At 32.8% G+C, this 21,200-nt stretch overlaps 1 protein-coding gene across 3 annotated transcripts in view; it reads right to left on the bottom strand.

Annotated features, from left to right (window-relative positions):
• Window positions 1–21,200, bottom strand: part of LOC130446519 (nitric oxide synthase) — a 174,393-nt gene that overhangs the window by 129,679 nt on the left and 23,514 nt on the right. For all 3 annotated transcript variants that reach the window (XM_056782833.1, XM_056782831.1, XM_056782832.1), the window contains exon 2: window positions 750–930. In XM_056782833.1, the coding sequence (XP_056638811.1) occupies window positions 750–930 (181 nt within the window). The remainder of the gene's footprint in view (window positions 1–749; window positions 931–21,200) is intronic.

Below are 21,200 nucleotides of genomic sequence, written 5' to 3'. Positions count from 1 at the left end.
ACACAACAATCGACTGTAAGGGTCTTCCAAGAATAAATGGATACGTCGCCATCTTTCTATGAGAGCAACCTAGCAACAATTCTGGATGATAGTCCAGCGTTTGTTTTCCAGTAGTGTTCGAAAAAATCAGGGAAACCAATCGCAGAAGAAGAATTATTCTCCACCACGACAATGCGAGCTCTAGCACATCAGTTCAAATAAAAACGTTTTTGAACAATCCAACCGTCAAATTTTTTTTCTACACCTGAAGAAGCGGTTGATGTGTTAAAATGGCGTGTTTTGTACGAATCTCAATCGAGATGGAAAAAACGCTTCGACAATGGGTTCAAAGCACTCAAATTATGTAACTTCAGTCACATGATAAGTACAAATTTGCTTACACAATATTATATGATACAGGGTATTGACGAACTGTAGATATTGGGAACAAAGATTCAAAGAAAAAACCAAAAAAATTGGAATGATTTTCGAATTTGGGACTGCCAGTCTTAGCGCGACTAATAACGATTCATGCAGAATTGCGCCTATCGGAAGGTAAATTATTCAAAATACCCCAAAATAACGTTCAATTAAACACTTTTTTCTAATGTCGAGAAATTAAACTTCGAACGTCGTATATTTTTCTACCAATCTAATTGAGGGAACGTTCCAGATAATGTTCACAATTAATTTTAAATTTATGGTAAAGTTTTTGTTATTATAATTCCTGTAGATTATTATAACACGTGTTATTTGATGTAAAAACTTACCTCAAACGCTCTCAGATGCAAAAAATCGTACGTTTCGTTCCTAGTCGCGACGTGTTTGAGACGAATTGGTTTCTTTGAGGAAACTTCAGGCGAATGGTTCACTACGGAATTTGGTGTATTTCCATACTCTTCAGTCGGACAGTGGGATACGTGATTGCAGTTGTGTATACCGGACATTTTGCTGTTGACAAAATAGAAACTATGTGAACAAGTATTACCGCTAAAACTGTGACAAAAAGTTGATTTACAAAATTTTACATAAATTGGAACACGCGCCACAACGACAATTTATTGTATGCCTTTTCTACTTATTATCATTAATCCCAATAATTTCTTAGCGTATTATATGTGTCCACTTTAACAAATATCGGCCGATAGCACAGACGATTCTATATCCAGGATGTTTCTAAATTCATGGAACAAAAATTCAGGAGGTGATTGCTTGTATGAAATTAAGATAAGTCCTTCCTATAACCAAATTTCCTCATCCCACCTCTCTCTAAGATATCACCTTTAAAAGGTGGTGAAAGAAATTGAATTTTTTTTTGTTTAAAATTTCATTAGAGCTAAAAATTTGAAACAACAAACTACAAGTAGTTTTTTAATATGCCTGTTACATTATACGGGAATGAATCCACTGAATTTATTGAAAAAAATATAAATTATGGTGCTTTTTCCGTGTAGTTATATGAAATGAAGTGAGGGTTTCTAATTTCAATCCCCGTATAATGTAACAGAAACATTGAAAACATACCTGTAGTAAGTTGTTTGCGAGTGCACGGAAATTACAGAATATCAAGTTTGTCGCATTACTGTAGAAAAAATAATGAAAACTCAATTTTGATCACCATCTTTCAAGGGGCTGAGTAAATTTTTGTTATAGAAATGACCAACTTAATTCAATACGAGCTATAACCTCAAGAATCTTATCGCATGAATTTAGAAACACTCTGAATTTATCTGTATTAAATGGATTGGTGTTTAAAAAAACTTTTATAAGGACTTTTCGGACACAGTAACCCGGGTTCAAGTAGATCACCGATTGTGGGTCCTCTTCCAGAATGAGAAAGAGATCGTGGACAATTTTCAGTGGAAATTTCAAAGTACCTACAAGAATCTCTGATTTCTAGTACTCTATTGAGCGCTAATGCTCCAATTATATTCATTTAGATGTGTAATAGATTTGGTTCATGAGAGTAATACTAGGCAGCCATTGAAGGAAAATAAATAATTTTTAGAGTTCACGCTACTAAAACAACAGTCTTCGAGATGATTTCGTGGTTCTCGCCATACAGTCAGTGTGCCAGATTGCATCAAAGATAATTCCAGTAGCTAATACAAAACTAATTTGTCTTTTGCCTCCTCAAAATTGAGATGAAACAATTTGAAATGTAATTTGATCAATTTAACAATCGTTGCCATCGTTTTATGAATCGATGCATTGTCTTGGTTTTTTCTTCGACATATCAGGCAGTTTTTCATTGATTTCCTTCTGGACATAGCCGATGAACAATATTTCATGCGTATCCCATAATACTGAAGCAGTAACCTTCCCAGCTAACTGTTGTGCCTTTGAACGCTTCCGACGTGGTTCACCGGCTGACGTCCACTCAGATGATGAACGTTTTTTTCTGGACTTAAGTGATGGATCCATGTTTCATGTATTGTCACATAGAGACGCAAAAAATCTGATAATTGTAAACATATTGCCTACTAATATCTTTACGGATTCACCTATCTCACGCAATTCCAATTTACGATTAGATATAAGGGCGGTCATGCGTATTAAGTTCAAATTGTACTATGATGTTGCCAGATTGCATCAAAAATCACGCGAGTAGTTAAAAGACAAAAGAATCTCGTAATTCTAGTAAAATATCGAGTGCAAATCAATAGCAGAGTTTGGGGGTTTTACCGTGTATAAAAAATTAAGTCGAAATGTCAATAATTCTATAAAACATTGAAAGTAGCTAGGAAAAGGGACATTCAATCGAAATATGTTTATATAAATAGGACTTTGAGGTGGAAAATTTTATCACGAGTGCCATTTAAGTGTTTCCAAATACAAATGACTGTAGTTTATTCCAGAAATGCGAAATGTGTAATAGAGAATTAGGTATATCCTCAAAATTACACTAAAATAACTTCCATTTTAGACATTCCTTAACATCGTTCTCAGGGAAAATTCCCCTCAGTAAATTTGCCATGCACGTACTACATTGTCAACCCTGCAAAGTTATATCATATATTTCTTGAGATGGCTTGATGTTCAATTACTCTCAAGTATGCTATAAGAGATAGAGATATAGAGAATAACTAGTAGGAGAAGTTCTATATTACCGAATTTATTCGTGTTGGTTATTCAGAATTGGATAGTTTGCTTTCCATAAAGAACGTATGCTGCGAATTATGTGCAATGCAAACCAGATTTGAACATAAATATTGCGCAATTACAGAAGCAAAATTTTTAATATTCAGACATTAGTTTCTCTAATAACATGACAAAAATATTCGCGCGAACAAGCGTGCTAGTAAAGAAATCAAAAACAATAATCGATTTCTTTATATCATTATATTTAGATTATAATTTTTGCAATTAAATGGAGAAAGTCTTATGTAAGAGGAGTTATTTTTCATCATATTTCCGACCAACAATATAATCTGATGTACGGAGAAGAATCAAAATATTATTCACTGCATATTTTTTCACAATTTCACAAACTTCCTTCTGAATTCTTGTTTTATTATCACAACAATTAGAATGTCTATTCCTTGAGTCTCGGAGAAATCAGCCAGAATCAAAATTGAATACCTAAATGACAGCAGCCTACTAGGTTTATACCAACTGTTTATTAGGCTTTTTGACTGATATTTTAGTTTCTTCAAAGATTTTTCCTGATGTTTAGCAGAACAAATACGAAAATATCTGATTAATTCTAAAGTATATTTTAATAAACTAGACAATATTGATGATTTGGAAGAAATTAACATTAAAATAACCCCTAAGTTCATACAAAATGTTGTACGAGAATTCCTAAAGCGCCTCTGTTATTGTCAAGAAGTTCATGGTGGTTATTTTGAACATTTAATTTAATTATAAAGTAAATTGAAAATACATTTTGAATATTATGCAAAATTTTACATTTTAAAAATCAATTTTCTCAATTATGATTGCACCAAATTCAAAAAACTTTATATTGTTGAACAGAGGACTAAAATCCCTTTTCAACAAGGTGCCACACGATCCTATTTAAAATTTTCGAGGGGGCGCCGGAGATATTTTCATACCGTAAGTTGTCAGAGAGACCCAATGTCACCGACGCTATTCAATATAATTATGGAAGGCATTGTGAGAAACGCAGGACTACAAAATAAGAACATTATAACAGATGCAATACAGATAGTAGCGTAGCATACGCAGATGATATAACGATCATAGCAAATGGACAGAGGGAATTAATAAAATCGATCAACAAATTCGAAGAAGAAGCAAGAAATTACGGACTGGACATAAATGCAGAAAAAACAAAACATATGGAAATAGGAGAAAAATCAGAATAAACAGCAAACCGACTGAAAACTAGCGAATACTATTTTGAAACAGTATCCGCCTTTAACTATCTAGGAATAACGTTAGGACAAACAACCAGAGAGATGATAAAGTATAGAATACAAAAGGTTGGTAGCCTTTTTGTATCCTATGGAAGAAACAAAAAACTACTAAAAACAAAAACATAACTAAACATATCCTGATAAGATCCTGATCACACATGGAAACAACAGTAATAAACAAAAGAGAATAAGAAGAAGGAGAAAGAAGATCAAAGAAAAACGAAGAAATAGAGAGAGAGAGAGAGAGAGAACTGGGGAAGGAGAATATAGTGATATACATAAAAGCACAAAGGCTCAACTGGGCCGGCTACATGATGAGAACAAAACCAACTGAAACGACCAAAAGAATAACGGAATGGATCCCACGCTAAAATCCAATTCACTTAAAACTGGACCAACCAAGAGTTTCAGCCCAAAAACAAAATGAAATCTGTGAAGAAAAAAGAATAGTTGTACAGGAGATGCATAATGAGTGAATTTTGGACACTCACATGGAAAAAAGATAAATCTGTTGAAAAAATAAAAGAAATACAAGGTGAGTAAATGTAGAAAATCGTGGAAACCATCAAGGAGACACTCATAAAACAAACATAGAAAGTGGTATTGTTCAACGATGATACAGTACACGACATAAAAAGGTAGAAATAGGGAAAAAATAAACGCAGATATATTGAAATCGAAAATAAATTGTAAAAAGGTGGAATAAGAAAAATTACTAGTGGCATTCGAAAGAAAAAAGTCTCAACTCTAAAAAGAGTTAATTATGAGAAACTTTACATAATTTTCAAACAATCTACTGGACATGGACTTGGGAAAAATCAATTAAGGCATTCGTATAATATTATAAGGTATTATATTAGAAACATTTCGTGTATTCCAAGTATTTCAACTGAATTGAGTATAGTTCTACCAATATCAGTTGCAGATTATAAAAACCCTTGCCAACAATTTTGTTTGATCTACCATAAGCGTAGATTCCTTATTTCATAAATTTATCATTTTTATGAAAACTTCTAAAATTTATAAGTATATCTTATGCGAGAGAGAATTCGTTAAAAGGCAATCGAATAATGATAAATTGGACGTCATTATACGCTGTTATTTAGACAGATGCACTTAATTGTAGCCCTACTTGGTACTTGGAAAAAAATCATTATTATGCATCGTTAACTGCTACAACTTAATATTAAATTATAAAATGTAACTAGACGAGTAAAATGTGAGGGCGTTTGGTTTAAACAGGCTACCAGACGTGAACGGAGCCCATTTTTATAGCCCTTTCGTTTTTATAGTGGAATGTTAGGTAAAAGCTGTTCAATTAACCACTTTTCGAATATTTCTGCTGTCATATCCTTATGACAATCAGCTGCACAGTTTTTAATTTTATAAGCAGATATTAATAAAGCATTACGTTTCCCATCAGAACATTGCCCATTTTAACAGCAATTTTTACTATTGGCAGCCCAACCGAAATTAACTTCATCGAGACTGTCAAAAGTGTGATCGGTGTGTATTAAAAAGAAATAATGATTGTTCATTCAAATTATTTGTATTCAGTTGTTTGATATAGAAGATTGGTTTCTGTGTAAGATCTTCTATTCATTCTAGGCTGGTTAATTTCAATATGAAAGGATTCTCAAAATACTTGTATTTGTTGTCTATATCCAAAAATCTTGCTTCTCCAAACAATTACATGTTCTAGAATAATTTCAGATAAAGGAAAAGCTCGATGATTTTGATAGTAATTTTCGGTACTCACATAAAATACAAGTTGTTGTGTTGGAAAAAAACCGACAAAATAATGTATTAGTATTTTGATTCACACTGTATCAGATTCAATAAATATTAACGAAATAAATAATTCACAGAATTTTGAATTTTTTCTCTTACATTGTACTTGTTACGATTTTCATAGAAAGCCAAGGTGAGTTCAAATATGCATTGAAATATAAGGTGTTTTATCTAAAAAAATTCAACTTTGATATGTCACAGCAAAATAAATAAGTTTCAAAATATGAAGGCCAATAATGGCAGCTTTATCACACTAATCAATCACCCTGTATTATGGGAGCAATCCTTCTCATGTTTCTTGTAACAGTCATACTGGATACTTAATGTCCTTTGTATAATAGATGAAGTTGAAGAAATATATCGAATCATCGCGTATGACGCCACAAAAAATAGAATCACGAAGAAAAAAAAATTATTCTTTCCTCTTTATAATGTATAAATATTGAAATACATAATTGGAAAGGAAAAAGTTGATAATATTCAAATACCTATAGAAAGAATATCGTTTACTTAACATGGTCTTCAAATTTCGGCTTATATATCAATCAATCAATTATTTGTGAGATCATGTCAGTTAAACTGTGGAAAGAGAAATTTTCACATATCTGTCAGGGACTTTAAAGAACAAGCAAAGTTTATACGAATAATATGACATCAAAATAATTTTACCGTCCATCATCCTTGACGTTAAAGAATCTCCTTCACTATTTCTCCATTTCAGCTTTGTGGTGGATGTCAAGAAAAAATCCTTATCTTTAGTAAAATATCCAATAATGGTAAAAATGAATCCAACACAACTCATTTTCCAACGTCTTTATTATAATTCTATTTTTTTGTCACAACAAGAAAAGGGACAGGACGAGAACAAATAAAAATATTTCTTATGCATCATAGAAGTGTCCTTGTAAATGAATTTTTTCATTTTTTTATTCATTCGAGAGTAAATTGCGCCTGTAACTAAAAATAAAGTGGATGAAATTAAATGTTTAGAAATAATGTAGATAGTAGAAACCAACTGAAGGAGCACTTCCATTAACATCCGTTGCTATTTATTATGAAAATCGATAATTTCAAATTTTTAATCTACCAAGTTCTTTCGAAAGGAGTTGGTTGGCCGTCAACATCCATAGAAGCCTCTTCTGTTTCCCGTGTATCATATAATTTTGGGTTTTATCGTACTGACCACTTGGTTGAGCCGATATATTTCAATAAAAAAGATGTGTCCTCAAAACATAAATTATTTTATACCATTTCACTCTTCCAATTTATCTAAGTGTGTGTGTGAAAAATGTTGACTAAGTTCAAGTTAAAAAGACCAGGTTCAAGTTATTATCATCATGTTTTTGTATTTAAGTGAAAAATATGGTCCATGGATATTTTCAGAATTCAAAAATACAGTTTTAATATTTTTCTAATAGTTTCTTATAAATCTTTGGCAATCATTTGAACATAAACTTATGAAGAAATGTTGTAAAAATGATAATTTGGGCATTAATGGGTTAAAACGTTTACGGGGGTATTTTCTATTACCTTCACCAACAATACATTTCACAGAGACGACAGATTTCACGCTTTGGCTATCCTCTCCTGCAAATCGCTCAAAATAATTTTTAATGAATCCTGTTCTTCTCATTTTTTCATAAATTGATATACAGTGTATATATTTTGACGAGCTTGACTATGAGTTATTCAATTGGAATCATTCATGTTTCCAAATTCAAGATTAAAATATTTCAACATTTGAAAGTGGACTATGAAAATTGAAAAAAAAATTCTCTTCCATTACTTGGTCTGTTATCATTGATTTGAGAATCAAAACTCGTTCAACAAACACAATTGACCTCGACCCAGAAAACTTAACAAGTGAACCTTAGTATCAGTCAGAATAGATGAAAATTCGGCAGGGGAAAACAGCTCTTGGTTTTCCAATCATGTTGCATCGTCTGCAAAGAGATTGATAGCAAAGTTCAGTATTCCATTATTAGTAAAGTTTGAGTACTTTGAAGTTGAAATAAACGAGAAAGTGACACGCTGAAGAAGCTGACGAAAGAAGACATCCAGTGTTATTATAGGAACAAAATAGGGAGCCTATAGTTGAGCTCATAACAATTAGAATATACGAATTGTGAATACAATATTCTAATACGCCAGTTTCTTTATTTAATAGCCACACCTTGTATACCGGATATTTCGTTCCAAAGAAAACACGTCTATTCTTCAAATCGAATTATTACTGCTTCTACTGGATGTTCCATAAGAATCATATATTAGTCGTGGTGAACCAATAGTGTGAATTCGTGGATTTATAAATTATTTCAGCTGGTAACTAATTTACAGTTTAGATCCGCTTTAAAGTAATTACACGAAACAGCTGAAACAACTTCCACTAGCGGTTTGGAGAAATGAAAAAGCTTTCCAAATCGAAAACGATGTTTGAATAGATACCTCTCCAAATTGGGCGATCTAAACAAAATTCAATTAGCTACTCAATTTTTCACGTTATCCTTTTCTTTAGAGTACACTTCACAATTCGTTATTATGAAAATTTTTATGAATAATTTATAATTTTGATTGTTACAACTTGTTTGATAATACAAGATCCGTTTTATTCAACGCTAACAACAGGATGTCCCTAACAGTGATAATTTCTCTATTTCTAACTGGTGATTATACAGGGTCTTCCGGGATTTGATGCAAAACATTCGGGAATGAAAAAATTTCTCATACCTCCCCTCGTTTTTCATTTATAGGCTTTCAAATGTGCAGAACTACTATCTAGAGGCCAGGGGCGACTCATAACTTTTACAGGAACAACCTGTACAATCTAAATATAGCAAAAATAAATTTACATGCCAAGAAAATGTTCGCTATAAAGAGACATTTTGGAGAAAATTTTCATAAATTGTAATTATTTATTAAAAATATTAAAACAGGATCAAACACTTCTTGGAAAACTAATAAAAGATAAACAAACATGTGTACTACATATTATCGAAGATCATATTACTGGCATAAGGAAAAACTTGAAAGAAAATAGTAATTATTTTTCATTTAGTAGGCTACTGTCAAATGAACATATTAAATTAAAATTCCAATCTTTTCAGTGCATATGGCGACATGCATTTGATGTGTGATTTAGCTCCTGGTAATTCGTCAGAAGCGAAAAGTGTACTGAGCGCATTTCTACGGGTTGATCGCTGCTTACAGAAAACAGGTTGGTGTACATAAATTAAATGAACTCGTTTCCATTATTCTTTATAAAATGATATTTTAGGTATCCTATCAAAAAAAATTGCACAGGTCGATAACGAACTATACCAATAACATCAATCTGATCGAAAAGCAGCCGAATTTGTTTCAATGTTTTCATTCTGTTTCGTCAAAAACCCTATCGTTCTACCTTCTTTGTTTCATTGTAGATCACTATGAGCATTTTTCCTAGTGCCCAAGGAACCAGTTGTCGACCACTTCGACACAAACTCATTGCGCTTTAGTATGCTTCAGACAAAAGCAATATTATCAAGCATACCTTCAATCAATCAAGAAGATTTTGAATAGTATAAGTTCATCATCATCAAAATTCTGCAATCAGTAATATAGAACCTGGAAAGCTATCTGAAGTTTTAAGACAGGGATCAACTGAATCAAAGTAATGACAATATAAACAAAAATATGTTCAGCTGAGCTAATAATACCGTAGAGGATATGATCAAATCGAAGCTTACTTTGAATTTCAAAAAAGTATTTGAGAAACTGGTTGGCCAAATTTCGATACAGCTACCCTAGATTTATAGATTTATAGACTCAGAGGAAGTGAAACTGCCGATGACCCGTTGGCTGACCAAATGACTGAGTTTCTAGACATAGGACACTCAGCAAAAATAGAACTGCTGATGAACTTGCTAAGTTTGCATCAACATAAACTGATTTTGGTATGCCAAATGGTACTTAAATAGCTGGCAGGCTAAAATGGAATAAATTTGCTCTGGATTCCTGGATATGAGGGACTGACATTAAGCTAATTCTAGTATTCCAAATGGTACTTAAATAGCTAGCTGGCCAAAACGGAGTAAAGCTGATCTGGATTCCTGGATATGGGAGACTGAAATGAAATGAAACTGCCAATGACTCGGCTATGTTATATCACAATAACAACAAAGAGATGGATGCCGACCCCTATTGCCAGATCAATGGACTAAATAGATAGCTGCGATTAATATCTTCTGGAATTGTCAAGCTTTTCTGACATATTCCTGAAATTCTAGGATTTGCATAGTGAAAGCGCCGTGCTTCGAAGCCAGATACACCTGGAGGATTCTCCAATTCTGGAGCCCTTCATAAGCTAGTACTATCTCAAACCATAACATGAGTTATAAAACATGCGCTATATATCTGGACCACTCAAGGTCATCCTTAGACTTATAACGAAGCGCTCGATATAAAAAAAGTAAATTCTTTTCACATACGCTTAGAATTATGTAAAACCGTATAATGTGTAGGTTGACACCAGTTAAAAACATTTATTTTGCTTTGTTTCACAAGCTTGATCCATCCTGTAGAATTCGACATATTTTCCAGATATGCCATGTTATTGCCTTCAACTGGATTTGATTGGATAATTTCTATAATGAAGGAGTTATAGATCGTTATGAATTTTCTTAAAAATGGAAATATTTGCTTACAAATAATACGTTGAAGTTTTCTTTTGTTTTCTTTATTACATTATGAAAAATTTCACGGGAAGGATACACAATATTTTAAGTATCGTTGAGGAATAATCGGATTGAAATTCAATCCATTGGAGGCACAGAATGATTCGCTCACTTTCTAGAAATTACAACTACTTCATTTTAATATGATACCTAGTTATTTTAGTAATTCATATGCATTCAAATTCGTAGTCTATAAAGTATCCCCTGTTGGCCAAATGCTGATATCTATGAAATTACTTAACAACAAAATGGAAACTAGATAATTTATACGCATATATTTGGTCGGGATTATATTATAACTTTCTTGCAGAATTAACCTGACAGGGATTGTTTAACGTAGGTAAAATACTTCAAAAAATTAAGCAGATAACCTTGAAATTTATCTTCGGACTAACCAATAATGGTTGACCATATTCTTTGTATTAAAACTACTTTGAAATAAACTATTTCGGGCTTTACTTCGATCATGGCGGTTATTTATATTAATTGTTAGTTTATACTGAACCCATTTGATTCCCAGTTGTTTCTTCTTTGTTAAGATACGCTTTCTCCAGATTAGGATTTTATAAAACCGTGTAAACTATTCCTTGCGGTTTATAAGGATTTCGATGTCTGGATGTCTTGCTATTTTTGCTATTTCTGTTTACCTGATATTTGGCAGATCAGAAGTATAAATTAGATAGAGTATAGGTCCAAGTATACTTCCTTGTGGTATCCCTGATGTTTAACTTGACATTTTATAAAGAAATATGTAAAAGAGATTTCAAAGTTTATTCTTGATTTTGTATAGCAACCCTTCGTGCCAAACCTTATCAAAGGTTTGGCGGATATCTAGAAACACTACTCAGACAAATGTATTTCTTTAGCTTTAGCTTTATTTATAGTTTCTATCACACTATGGATTAGCTCTCTTGTACCATGTTGCTGATTATTTGGTGGTCTTCTATAATAAGTAATAAACGACTTAATAGCAGTTTTCAAAGTAACTTTGATAGGGTAGGTAATGAGATAATTGGAGGATATGACATTAGCTCACTCGGAACCATTATTATTTAGGCAACTTTCCATTGGAAAGGAAAATTAATCTCTTCATAGGCATTTCTTGTAAGTTAGTACCGAGGCGATTTCCTTGGATTTGTTTCCTGTAGGATCATCCGTTCGATTTCAGCGCAAAAAATTTTTTCCATAGGTTTATCTAATTGTAGCGGTGGCTCTAGGAAATTTGGTCTGTTTAGATTCCATTTTTTGCATGCGGTCGAGGCACGTCCGATGGATATTTTGCAAATGCTTCGCCTTTTTCAGTAACATTTTTCCCATCTACCTGATGTGTCCTCCACCGGTGAAAATGTATGTTGAGGCCTTTTTAAATTTTATACTATTATACTAGATAGTCTTCAAATAATTGATTATTGATTTCTTCTAACATATTTCTTAACGCTTAGCCGCATTCTTGAATTATAGTTTATCTTTTTACGTGGTTTTATATTTTCTGGTATTAACTGCTTGATTCCCATGCAGCTTTTTGTACAAATTTTGTAAAATCTGTTAATGCAGTTTCTAATTCTTCCATAGCTTGGAGAGGGATGTCAAAGTCTAGGAAACATTTGAGGATGTGAAAATAATTAATCAAGCTTTGTTTCAATAATTCAATTACCGTACTCGACGAATTCCACACTATTAAGAACCTTGTTTCTGCTTACAAACAGCTTTAAATACCAAAGTCCCATTGTACACAAAAGCTATAAATAATTATATTTATGTTTGCTAGAGTTACATCAATATAACATTTAAGTAATTAGATATGTGAATGGAGCTTTACGTGCCTAAGGGACACTTGGAATCGCTTAGCTATGACGTTGGTTCCCATTAGGGGCGGTCAGTGTACAATAAATCTTAACGAATAAATTGAAATCTCGGTTACATTTAAGCAATGTTGCCTTATTTCAAATAAGAAATTATTATGTCAGAACAAACCTTTTAGATCCTTAGAGTATGATACTTATATCGAAGACCGTGGTTATTGCCAGCGGGTGTTGTTTAGGTAATTATGTGTTTTTATTATTTTCATCAGGATTGGATATTCGTAATCGATAATATCGGATTTATGTTTTGAGCTACAGTAAGAAATAAATTGTATTCAATTTTATATTAATTGTAATTGTCTTGAAGGCACACGGGAGCATTAATTTTTCCGCAGGTCAAGGCTAAACATTCTCCTGAATGTGTCAAGGAAACACTCTAATTTTATACAAAAAATACGAACATTTTTTTGTACAACTGTGAATGTAAATTTATCTTGTTTGAAATATGTTAGAAACAAAATTTTCCAATACACCTTGACGTGGTTTTTTTGTCCCGTTAAGTTATCATCACGTCGAAAATGAAAAGGTATCCTTAGAAATAGCCTTTTTGAAAATACAAATCGATGGGTTTCAGGATTTTTTTTTGAAATCGACAGTTTACGAAAAAAAAATCATTCCTTTCATTTGCTTTATACTGTGTAATAATATAGTCATTCCGATAAATTCTAAACTATTTTTATCACATCTTTCCTTAACAGGTTTTTCGTAGTTCCACCGGTATGTCTATATATTTGTAGCCGACGTTTTAGTCTTCACTTTGCACTACCTTGAGCGATCAGATATAATTTGAACTTTGTACATTTATCAAAATATCTCATTATTCTAACAAGATTTGACAGAAATTATAGAGTTATTTTTGTATAAGAATAAGATAGATAGAGCTAATGAGCGAACTGTGTAAGTGCGCAGCTCCAGAATTACAAAATCGAGATACAACCAACAACAAATCTGTATATACTAGAGACGTGTTTAAAATAATAAATTGAATTAAAAAGCAGAGTGAAAAAACTGAGAAACACGTTTTTAGAGTTAGTTATACTGAAAACTGATAATCAGGGAAAAAAGGTTCTTCTGGAATGGAAAACAAGAAACACTATCTAGGAGTGCCGAATCAGATAGCGAAAAGATCCTCGAATAAAATTATGGAAGCAAAAAATTTCCAAAGCAGCAAGATAAGATGGTACAAAATGGTGATTAGACGACTGTACTCTATGAATGTGAGTCCTGGGTACTAACCTAGAAGAGTACTGAAAAGATAGAAGTGCCGGAGAGGAAATTACTCGTAAGAATACTGGGGGCTCTGAAAATGAACAATGAGACAAGGGGAAATAAACATTATTAGAAAAAGAGGCAGGCCGAAAAAGAAATGGATAAAAGAGGTTAAATCAGATTTAAAAAGAGTAGAAATAACCGAGTGGATAGAAGGAACAGAGGACTGGAAGGGATGAAGAGGTATAGTAAAAAGAGTAAACCTTGTAATTATAGGGGACCTATTTAGGCGGGTTTTGGGGTTTTAGCGCGCGTGGGAAGTATATTTTTGACGGGATGAGTAATAAATCTGTGGAGATCAGCTTCTCGAGAGGTTTTAGAGTAAATGTGGTTGTTGGCCGAAGTGGTATTGGAAAGTGGATGAACAAGGTGTTTCCAAGTTGCCGGCAATCTCTGGCAATCGTCTCTTCAGACACTTCGGACGTTTCTCTATTTCGTGGGCTTTTTAAATAATCCTGGACTTAAAGGGGCGGAGAGAGGCGAAAGTTTTTGATTTCTATTGAAATCGATTATATGTCTGGTATGAACAAGATCCTGGTCAAGGGTGGAGGAAATATCGGAATTAGTGACAGGCAACGAGTGTTCCTTAGCTCTTATGGAAAAACTTCGATTTGTCTGGCCAATATAGGAACGGGGGCAATTCGAGCAGAGGATTTCATACATTCCACGGTGTTCATTGGATATGTTGTCTTTGACGGATCTGATTAGATGGGAGAGTTTCTGATTGGGTTTGAAGGTTGTGCGAATACCGTGAGATTTGAAAATTCTGAAAATTTTTTCTGTTACACCTTTGACGTAAGAAAGGTATACCCAGAGTTGATCTTTCAAACCAGTGAAGGAGGATGAAGGAGATGGAGATGAATTTGCCAACTGGAGTATGAGCGTTTTTTTAGTGGGAACGTGACAATCAAACACCAAAGTAGACTAATTTTAATATATTAGCTCTCGAATACTTATGTATTCATCATCGGGGAAATAATTAATTAAGATTTGCGGTGGCTTTAAATTATATTAATTCTCTTAAAAACTTCATAGGATTCAAATTTCAATATTTAAAATGTCGTATGATAGAAATATTGATCTTTTTGAACTTTTCAGTTTGATCACTCCTAAAAGCATTGCTATTATTTTTTGTCAGAAAAAAATGTATTTAGTAATATTGTAGTTGTGGTAGACAGTCGCAGAGAAAATTGTTTGTAGATTTACAAAGTTCAAATATAAAATTTGTCTTATTGTCAAGCGATATAGAAGAAATTACTGAAAATTCTTGAAAGAAAGTAAAAAATGAAGCATTCTCAACAAAGAAAATTCCCCTATTTATAAAATTCGTCTCATTTCATGACAATCCAGAATTTATTTTTTGCTGTTATTCCATGATTACGATCTGATCGTTTCAATTATGAAGCAATTCTCAATTCAATTTAATGGTTTCCTTTTCTCAACTTACAGTCTCACTCAACTGTAAACCTTAGACCTCACACTGATATTTAATTAACTAATTGAAGGGATTCTTTCTTTGCGGCTTCAATTTTTGGCTACTTCAATATTTCAATGCTGAATAATTTTTATTAATTGCAAAATTTAGTAATATGAAAATTATATTGTTTTCTAGATCTTTTATCGTCTGTCTAAATTGAACTTGATCATTTTCTGTTTCAACTTGGTAATTATAATTCGACTTCAATATAATTTTTCATCCAATCTTAACTACCCAAAGTATATTTGAAATGCAAAACTTTCTAATTCTAGCAATTCATTCCGGAAATTGAATATTTTAGATAAAATTATTCAAGAAAACTTTGGGCAATTATTTAATAAGATTTGGCAGCGATATAATAACGATGAGCAAATTATTCATTCAAATCTTCTAAAGAATTTTCCACAAAAATAATTCAGCTTTTATTATTCAGAAACGTGGAGTACTCAAAAAAATATTCGACTGTGAAAACCGTTTGAATGTTTCTATGAAATTATGTTTATGAAGAAAATTGAAACTAAAGCAACCGAGCAGTGATTTATCAGGTTCAATGGTGAATATATATCTTCGTATTCGATACAAAAATTATTACACTATAGTAGGATTTTCACAGTTGTATTTTAATCTGGGTTCTGGAAGCACGTCGACTTCTAGTAATTTAGTATGATCTACGCGCATACTTCAGCCTAATTACATATTATGGGTTGGCGACAAAGAAATTTCGGTTTTGTAGAATAAAATAAAACACTTTGTTTTCTAACGAAGATTAATTTTTTTTTTTCATTTTGCTCAATAACCTTTGTCATCTTTCTTTTAACTTCATCATTCCGCGCTCATAAAATTTCTGGTCCTTATAAGCAAAAGACCTGAACCAGATGCGATTGACGTTGATCATCAATTGTGTAAGTTTGACCGAAATAAATGGTTATTAGATCATTTCTCAGCCGAGCCCCAATATTTTCCCACAAGTTGTCAAATATGTGTCAGGCTTTGCATTATCATTGTGGAACACTAAACTTTCCCGATTTGACAATTCTGGCCGTTTTTCGTTGATAGCTCCATCAGAATTGATCGTTCGGTTCCTTGGAAGCAGCTCAAAAAACACAACACCTTTGTAATCCCACCAAACTGAGAGCATGAGCTTTTTTGTTGTTTTTCATCTTTCGATGTAGTTTGTGCTGGTTCGTCGTGTTTGTTCCATGATCGTTTTCAAATCATGCTACTGTAAAATACCCATTTCTCATCACCAGTGATGATTCTTTTCTATAGAAGGTCAGTTTAATTTTGTTTAAGGTGCATATCTCAATTGTTGATTCTTTTTTTCAAATTAATTGGTACCCAAATCTTAAGCTTTATAACTAGGCATTTGAAGTGTTTTTCAATTGTTGTAGCCTCTTCGAAACCTCTTGATGATCCTCTCCAATTATGACTTTGATTTGGTCATCATCAACTTCAGTAGGCCGTACACCAAATTTTTTAATGACATATAGAGAATCGGCGACCATTTGTTAGTTTTTCAAAATCTACAAAAAAATGTATGAAAGAAATAATTAGAACAAATATGGAACATTTTTTGAAAATATTCCGAAATATACAGGGTTATTCATATTGCTACAAAATCATACTTATATTTTTACATTTCCAGACTCTTCTCTTTTTGTTTTGATGATATATAACTTTGAATCATAAAGTTATTGTCATAGTAGATCTTTGTTCTGATGTACTATGGATATGACAAAGCCAATAAATAGGATTATACGGGACGACTTTGGATATAACTTTTTGGTTCGATATCACAAAACTCAAATCTATCTTTATGGGATATGATACAAAAAACTACTCCATTACCTTCCGTTTACTTATTGATAATTTCTTGGATGTGTTTTATAATGTAGTTGATGTGTTTTGTTGCACAAACAGGTCTTAAAGTAACACCTTTGATGGACCTCGAGGAAAATATTTGATTGAAAATTATATTTCATTTATCATGAGTAGTATTTTCGAAAAAGGCTTCCTAAAATTGCAATCAGCTGCTATATCCTCCGTTTCAGCTATCTTGACCAGCAGTTCTCACAATTAGTCAGACCATGCATCCACTATAAACGTTGCTTTCTACGTGGTACTTTCATAAATGTAGCATTTTATATCAATTTCGCAGCAGCAGCAGCGATGATTGCTATTTAATTTTTGAGGTAGGCAAAAACACTTTTGCATGTGATTGAACCAATTATCCAAGCATTTTTTTTCATTCCGATTGAGATACCTCCAAAACATGTGATTTGAACACATCAACCGTTTCTTCAATTGTAGATAAACGTTGACCTCGCAATATATATTTGATCTGCGGGGATAAGAAGAAATCAAGGATGATTCATCAATTCGATGTTTTGACTGTTCAAAAACGTTTTTGTTTGATGTGTGAGATCTCGCATTGTCGTAGTGGAGACTGTTTTATCTTCTGTGTTTCGTTGCGAACACTTCTGGCAAACAAATGCTGGTCAACCGTTTAGATTTTATCTGTAAACCTTCAGTATCTGAAGACGATAACTTTGTGTATGAAGATCAGTAGCAGGGATTTAGATCAGAAAGATCCTGCGTGGATGCAGTATTTATTCTAAGGCAACAAGTTAGGAAATCCATAGAATATAAAAGACAGTATTCGTTTACTTTCCAAAAGTGTTTTACTGTATTACAGCGAAAGATGTTATACATCTATTCTGTAATAGAAACATAACTAACAATATAATCCAGTCCATTCAGAATTTATGCCCAAGTAATCAAGTTCAGGCTCTCATCAATGGTAAACAAACAAAAGCTATACCAGTCAATAGCGATATCAGACAAGAAGACTCGCTTAGAGCCAAGCTATTCAACATAATAATGGATGAAATCCTATGAAGGTGCGGCTAGACAAAGGTTATGGAATGGGTGACAGTTAAATCAAAAGCTTCTGTTATGCCGATGACGCCATAATATGTACTGAAAGTGAAGATTATCTTCAAATATCAAATATCTTCAATCTCGTAGGAAAACAGTGTAACATGACTGATGAAACCATATGCAAGACAACATCAAAAGAGTTCATTATATGAAAATTAGAATGGCAGATCAGGGGAAAATACTATTAGACCGAGAAAGCAGCGAAAACATCAGACGATTATGTGACTAATGGTTATGGCAGTGTAAAAAACAATGGAACCAAGATATAGGTCGAATAATAGACGAAAAACTGGTAAAAATAGCAAGGGATAAATCTCTAATTGGAACACGGAGTATAAGTCGACAGAATTCACAGGTTAAATTCTAAGAATATTAGGTTCTATCCTGGTTCTGTGAGAAACGAACTGTATATTTTGTGTTTTCTCCATGAAAAAATATGAAACTGAACCCCATCTAACTGGTATTGTTACATATTGACTAGTGAGTTTCAAGAAATGATAATTCGTTCAAAATGTGTGATGTCAAGCTGTTATTCTTGGAGGCTTTGAATGATGTGAAGCATTAAAAGTGGGATAAAAAGGCAATAAATCGATTAAAGAACAAGACATGATGTCACAGTTTATCTTCTGATTCCTATTCTGATCTAGATTAGCAGGATGTTATTACATATGGATGTGAATCACATACTTTTCGAAAAAATAAAACGCTATTTAGCTTCAGTTACAAATTTTTTTAACTGTCTACTAAAAGAAGTGATACGCCTATGGATTATTAATGCTTTAATTCTGTATCTCTCTCTCATCCATGAAAATGATCTATAAATAGACATTGATATGATTTTTAATCGAATGGTTATCAATAAAAATGTTTTTTCGATATTAAATATGATATGCGCCTTTTTTGCACAATTCAACACAAGCAACCGCTTCCTTGTACAATTGTTTTCTCTATTTGGGCATAATTTATCTCTGTTTGGTTCGCGCGAATCCCAATTTCCAAGATAGCAATGTCAAGTTATAAAATTTATACTTATAAGATATGAGATATATTTTACTTTATATCGAATGAAATATTGAACATGATTCTCTTTATACCGTACTAATTAAAGTGCTTGTACCTTCGCACCTCCGCTTATGAAACTGAATTTTCGATAAGAATAATTGAGGCGTTTCTTACAAAAACCACCACAGTTCAGTTTTTCATTTTTTTATGGACAATGGTTGTTTTTATGGGAATTTATATGGAACTGGGGATTTCAATATGCAAAAGGTTAAAAGAAATGTTTATTTTCAAACAATGTTAAGTTGTAATATCTACAAAGGAAATCGGCATCATAGTTTAATCTTCTGCGTCACTGCTATTCCATCTTCAGATCCAGTACTACTACTGGTGCTGGACTGAGCAAGATTTAATTACACATTGAGATAATAGTGGACATTCTCGGAAACTTTCAGACATTTAGCAGGAATTCGTAGAAATACAGGCGCTTTAATGTCTGGTATCAAGTTTCTTCCGGCTTAGTAGATATATTATTTCCCAGGCACCTGTGTAAGATTACTAAGTCTGTCTACTTGAACAGTTATTTTAATCACTTCTACTGATTTTTTTTTTATAGGTGGCTTTGGATTTGGCATAAAAAATGGCTTCAAAGCTTCAGCTATATCAGCTTCAGCTGATATCAATCTATTCTAGTCAGACTGTACATCCGCTGTTTTCTTCCTTTTTTGCGACAATTAAACTAAAATCTTGATCGTTGGACAGTCGGGAATGTCTTCGAATAGGAAAATAATTTTAATAGTTTTGAAAGTTTTAAAAAACACTGAGTCTTTGTTGCTTATATCAGCCCATTAAAATAACGCAACAACAAAAAAGTAACATAATTCTTGCCAACAGTTTCATCGTACACGAATATAGTTGCACCTTTGGTTGCACTGCACAACATTTTTCGAGCTTCAAATGACTGAATAAATTCGCTACAGGATCCCGTATTTTCTTGTGCCTGTTATTATGCCTTCCTCTTCTATTCTTCTTACTCTCCCTCTGGTAACACCAAATATGCTTAAAAACGCCTTCAAATATACTGGCAAATTTCTGCTTACCACTCTTTTGTTGTAGGAAAACACTGCACTGTTACTAAAGGATTTCATTCTGTCATTTCCTTCTTCCGTATTTGGTTCATCATCACTTGTATTACTAACTTTTTTGGATCTACGGCAAAGCGGAGCACTTATGGATATCAAGCCAAATAAATTAGAATCTTGTCCATATTTTGACGCCATGTTATTAAACAGAGTTATCAAAATCTATCGATTATTCTCATTAATATTTTGAAAGCCCTTTAAATGCTAACACCTAAAAACTACTCAATAATAACAAGAATATTTTCAGTTTTTGACATACCTACAATCAGCGCCAGTAACTCTAGCCGGAACTTGTTTTCTCACATGATTTATATGTGCCACACCACGTACTTTATTTTCATTTATAACAGTCTCTTTCTTTACACATTTTTTATTCTTTTTCGGTCAATTTGTAACATTACTTTCATCACAAATATCGTTAACATTCGTTTTTGTGGAATTACTTGATCTTTTGACGGCTGTAAATTCGTACTATGATTCTTTTTGTAGAATTTCACTTTCCCGGTCAAACAGGTGGCCCCTGATTTATAAGTGTCAATTTAAGCCGCGAAATCTGAATCTTAGGACTATGATCGTTTTTGTAATAAACGCCTCAATTGAAACCAGTATCGTTCAGATGATAATAATTGTTCCACACTGAGTATTCA

The sequence above is a fragment of the Diorhabda sublineata genome, chromosome 7, assembly GCF_026230105.1.
Source record: "Diorhabda sublineata isolate icDioSubl1.1 chromosome 7, icDioSubl1.1, whole genome shotgun sequence".
Taxonomy (NCBI): Eukaryota; Metazoa; Arthropoda; class Insecta; order Coleoptera; family Chrysomelidae; genus Diorhabda; species Diorhabda sublineata.
This window is presented reverse-complemented; position numbering and strand designations above follow the sequence as displayed.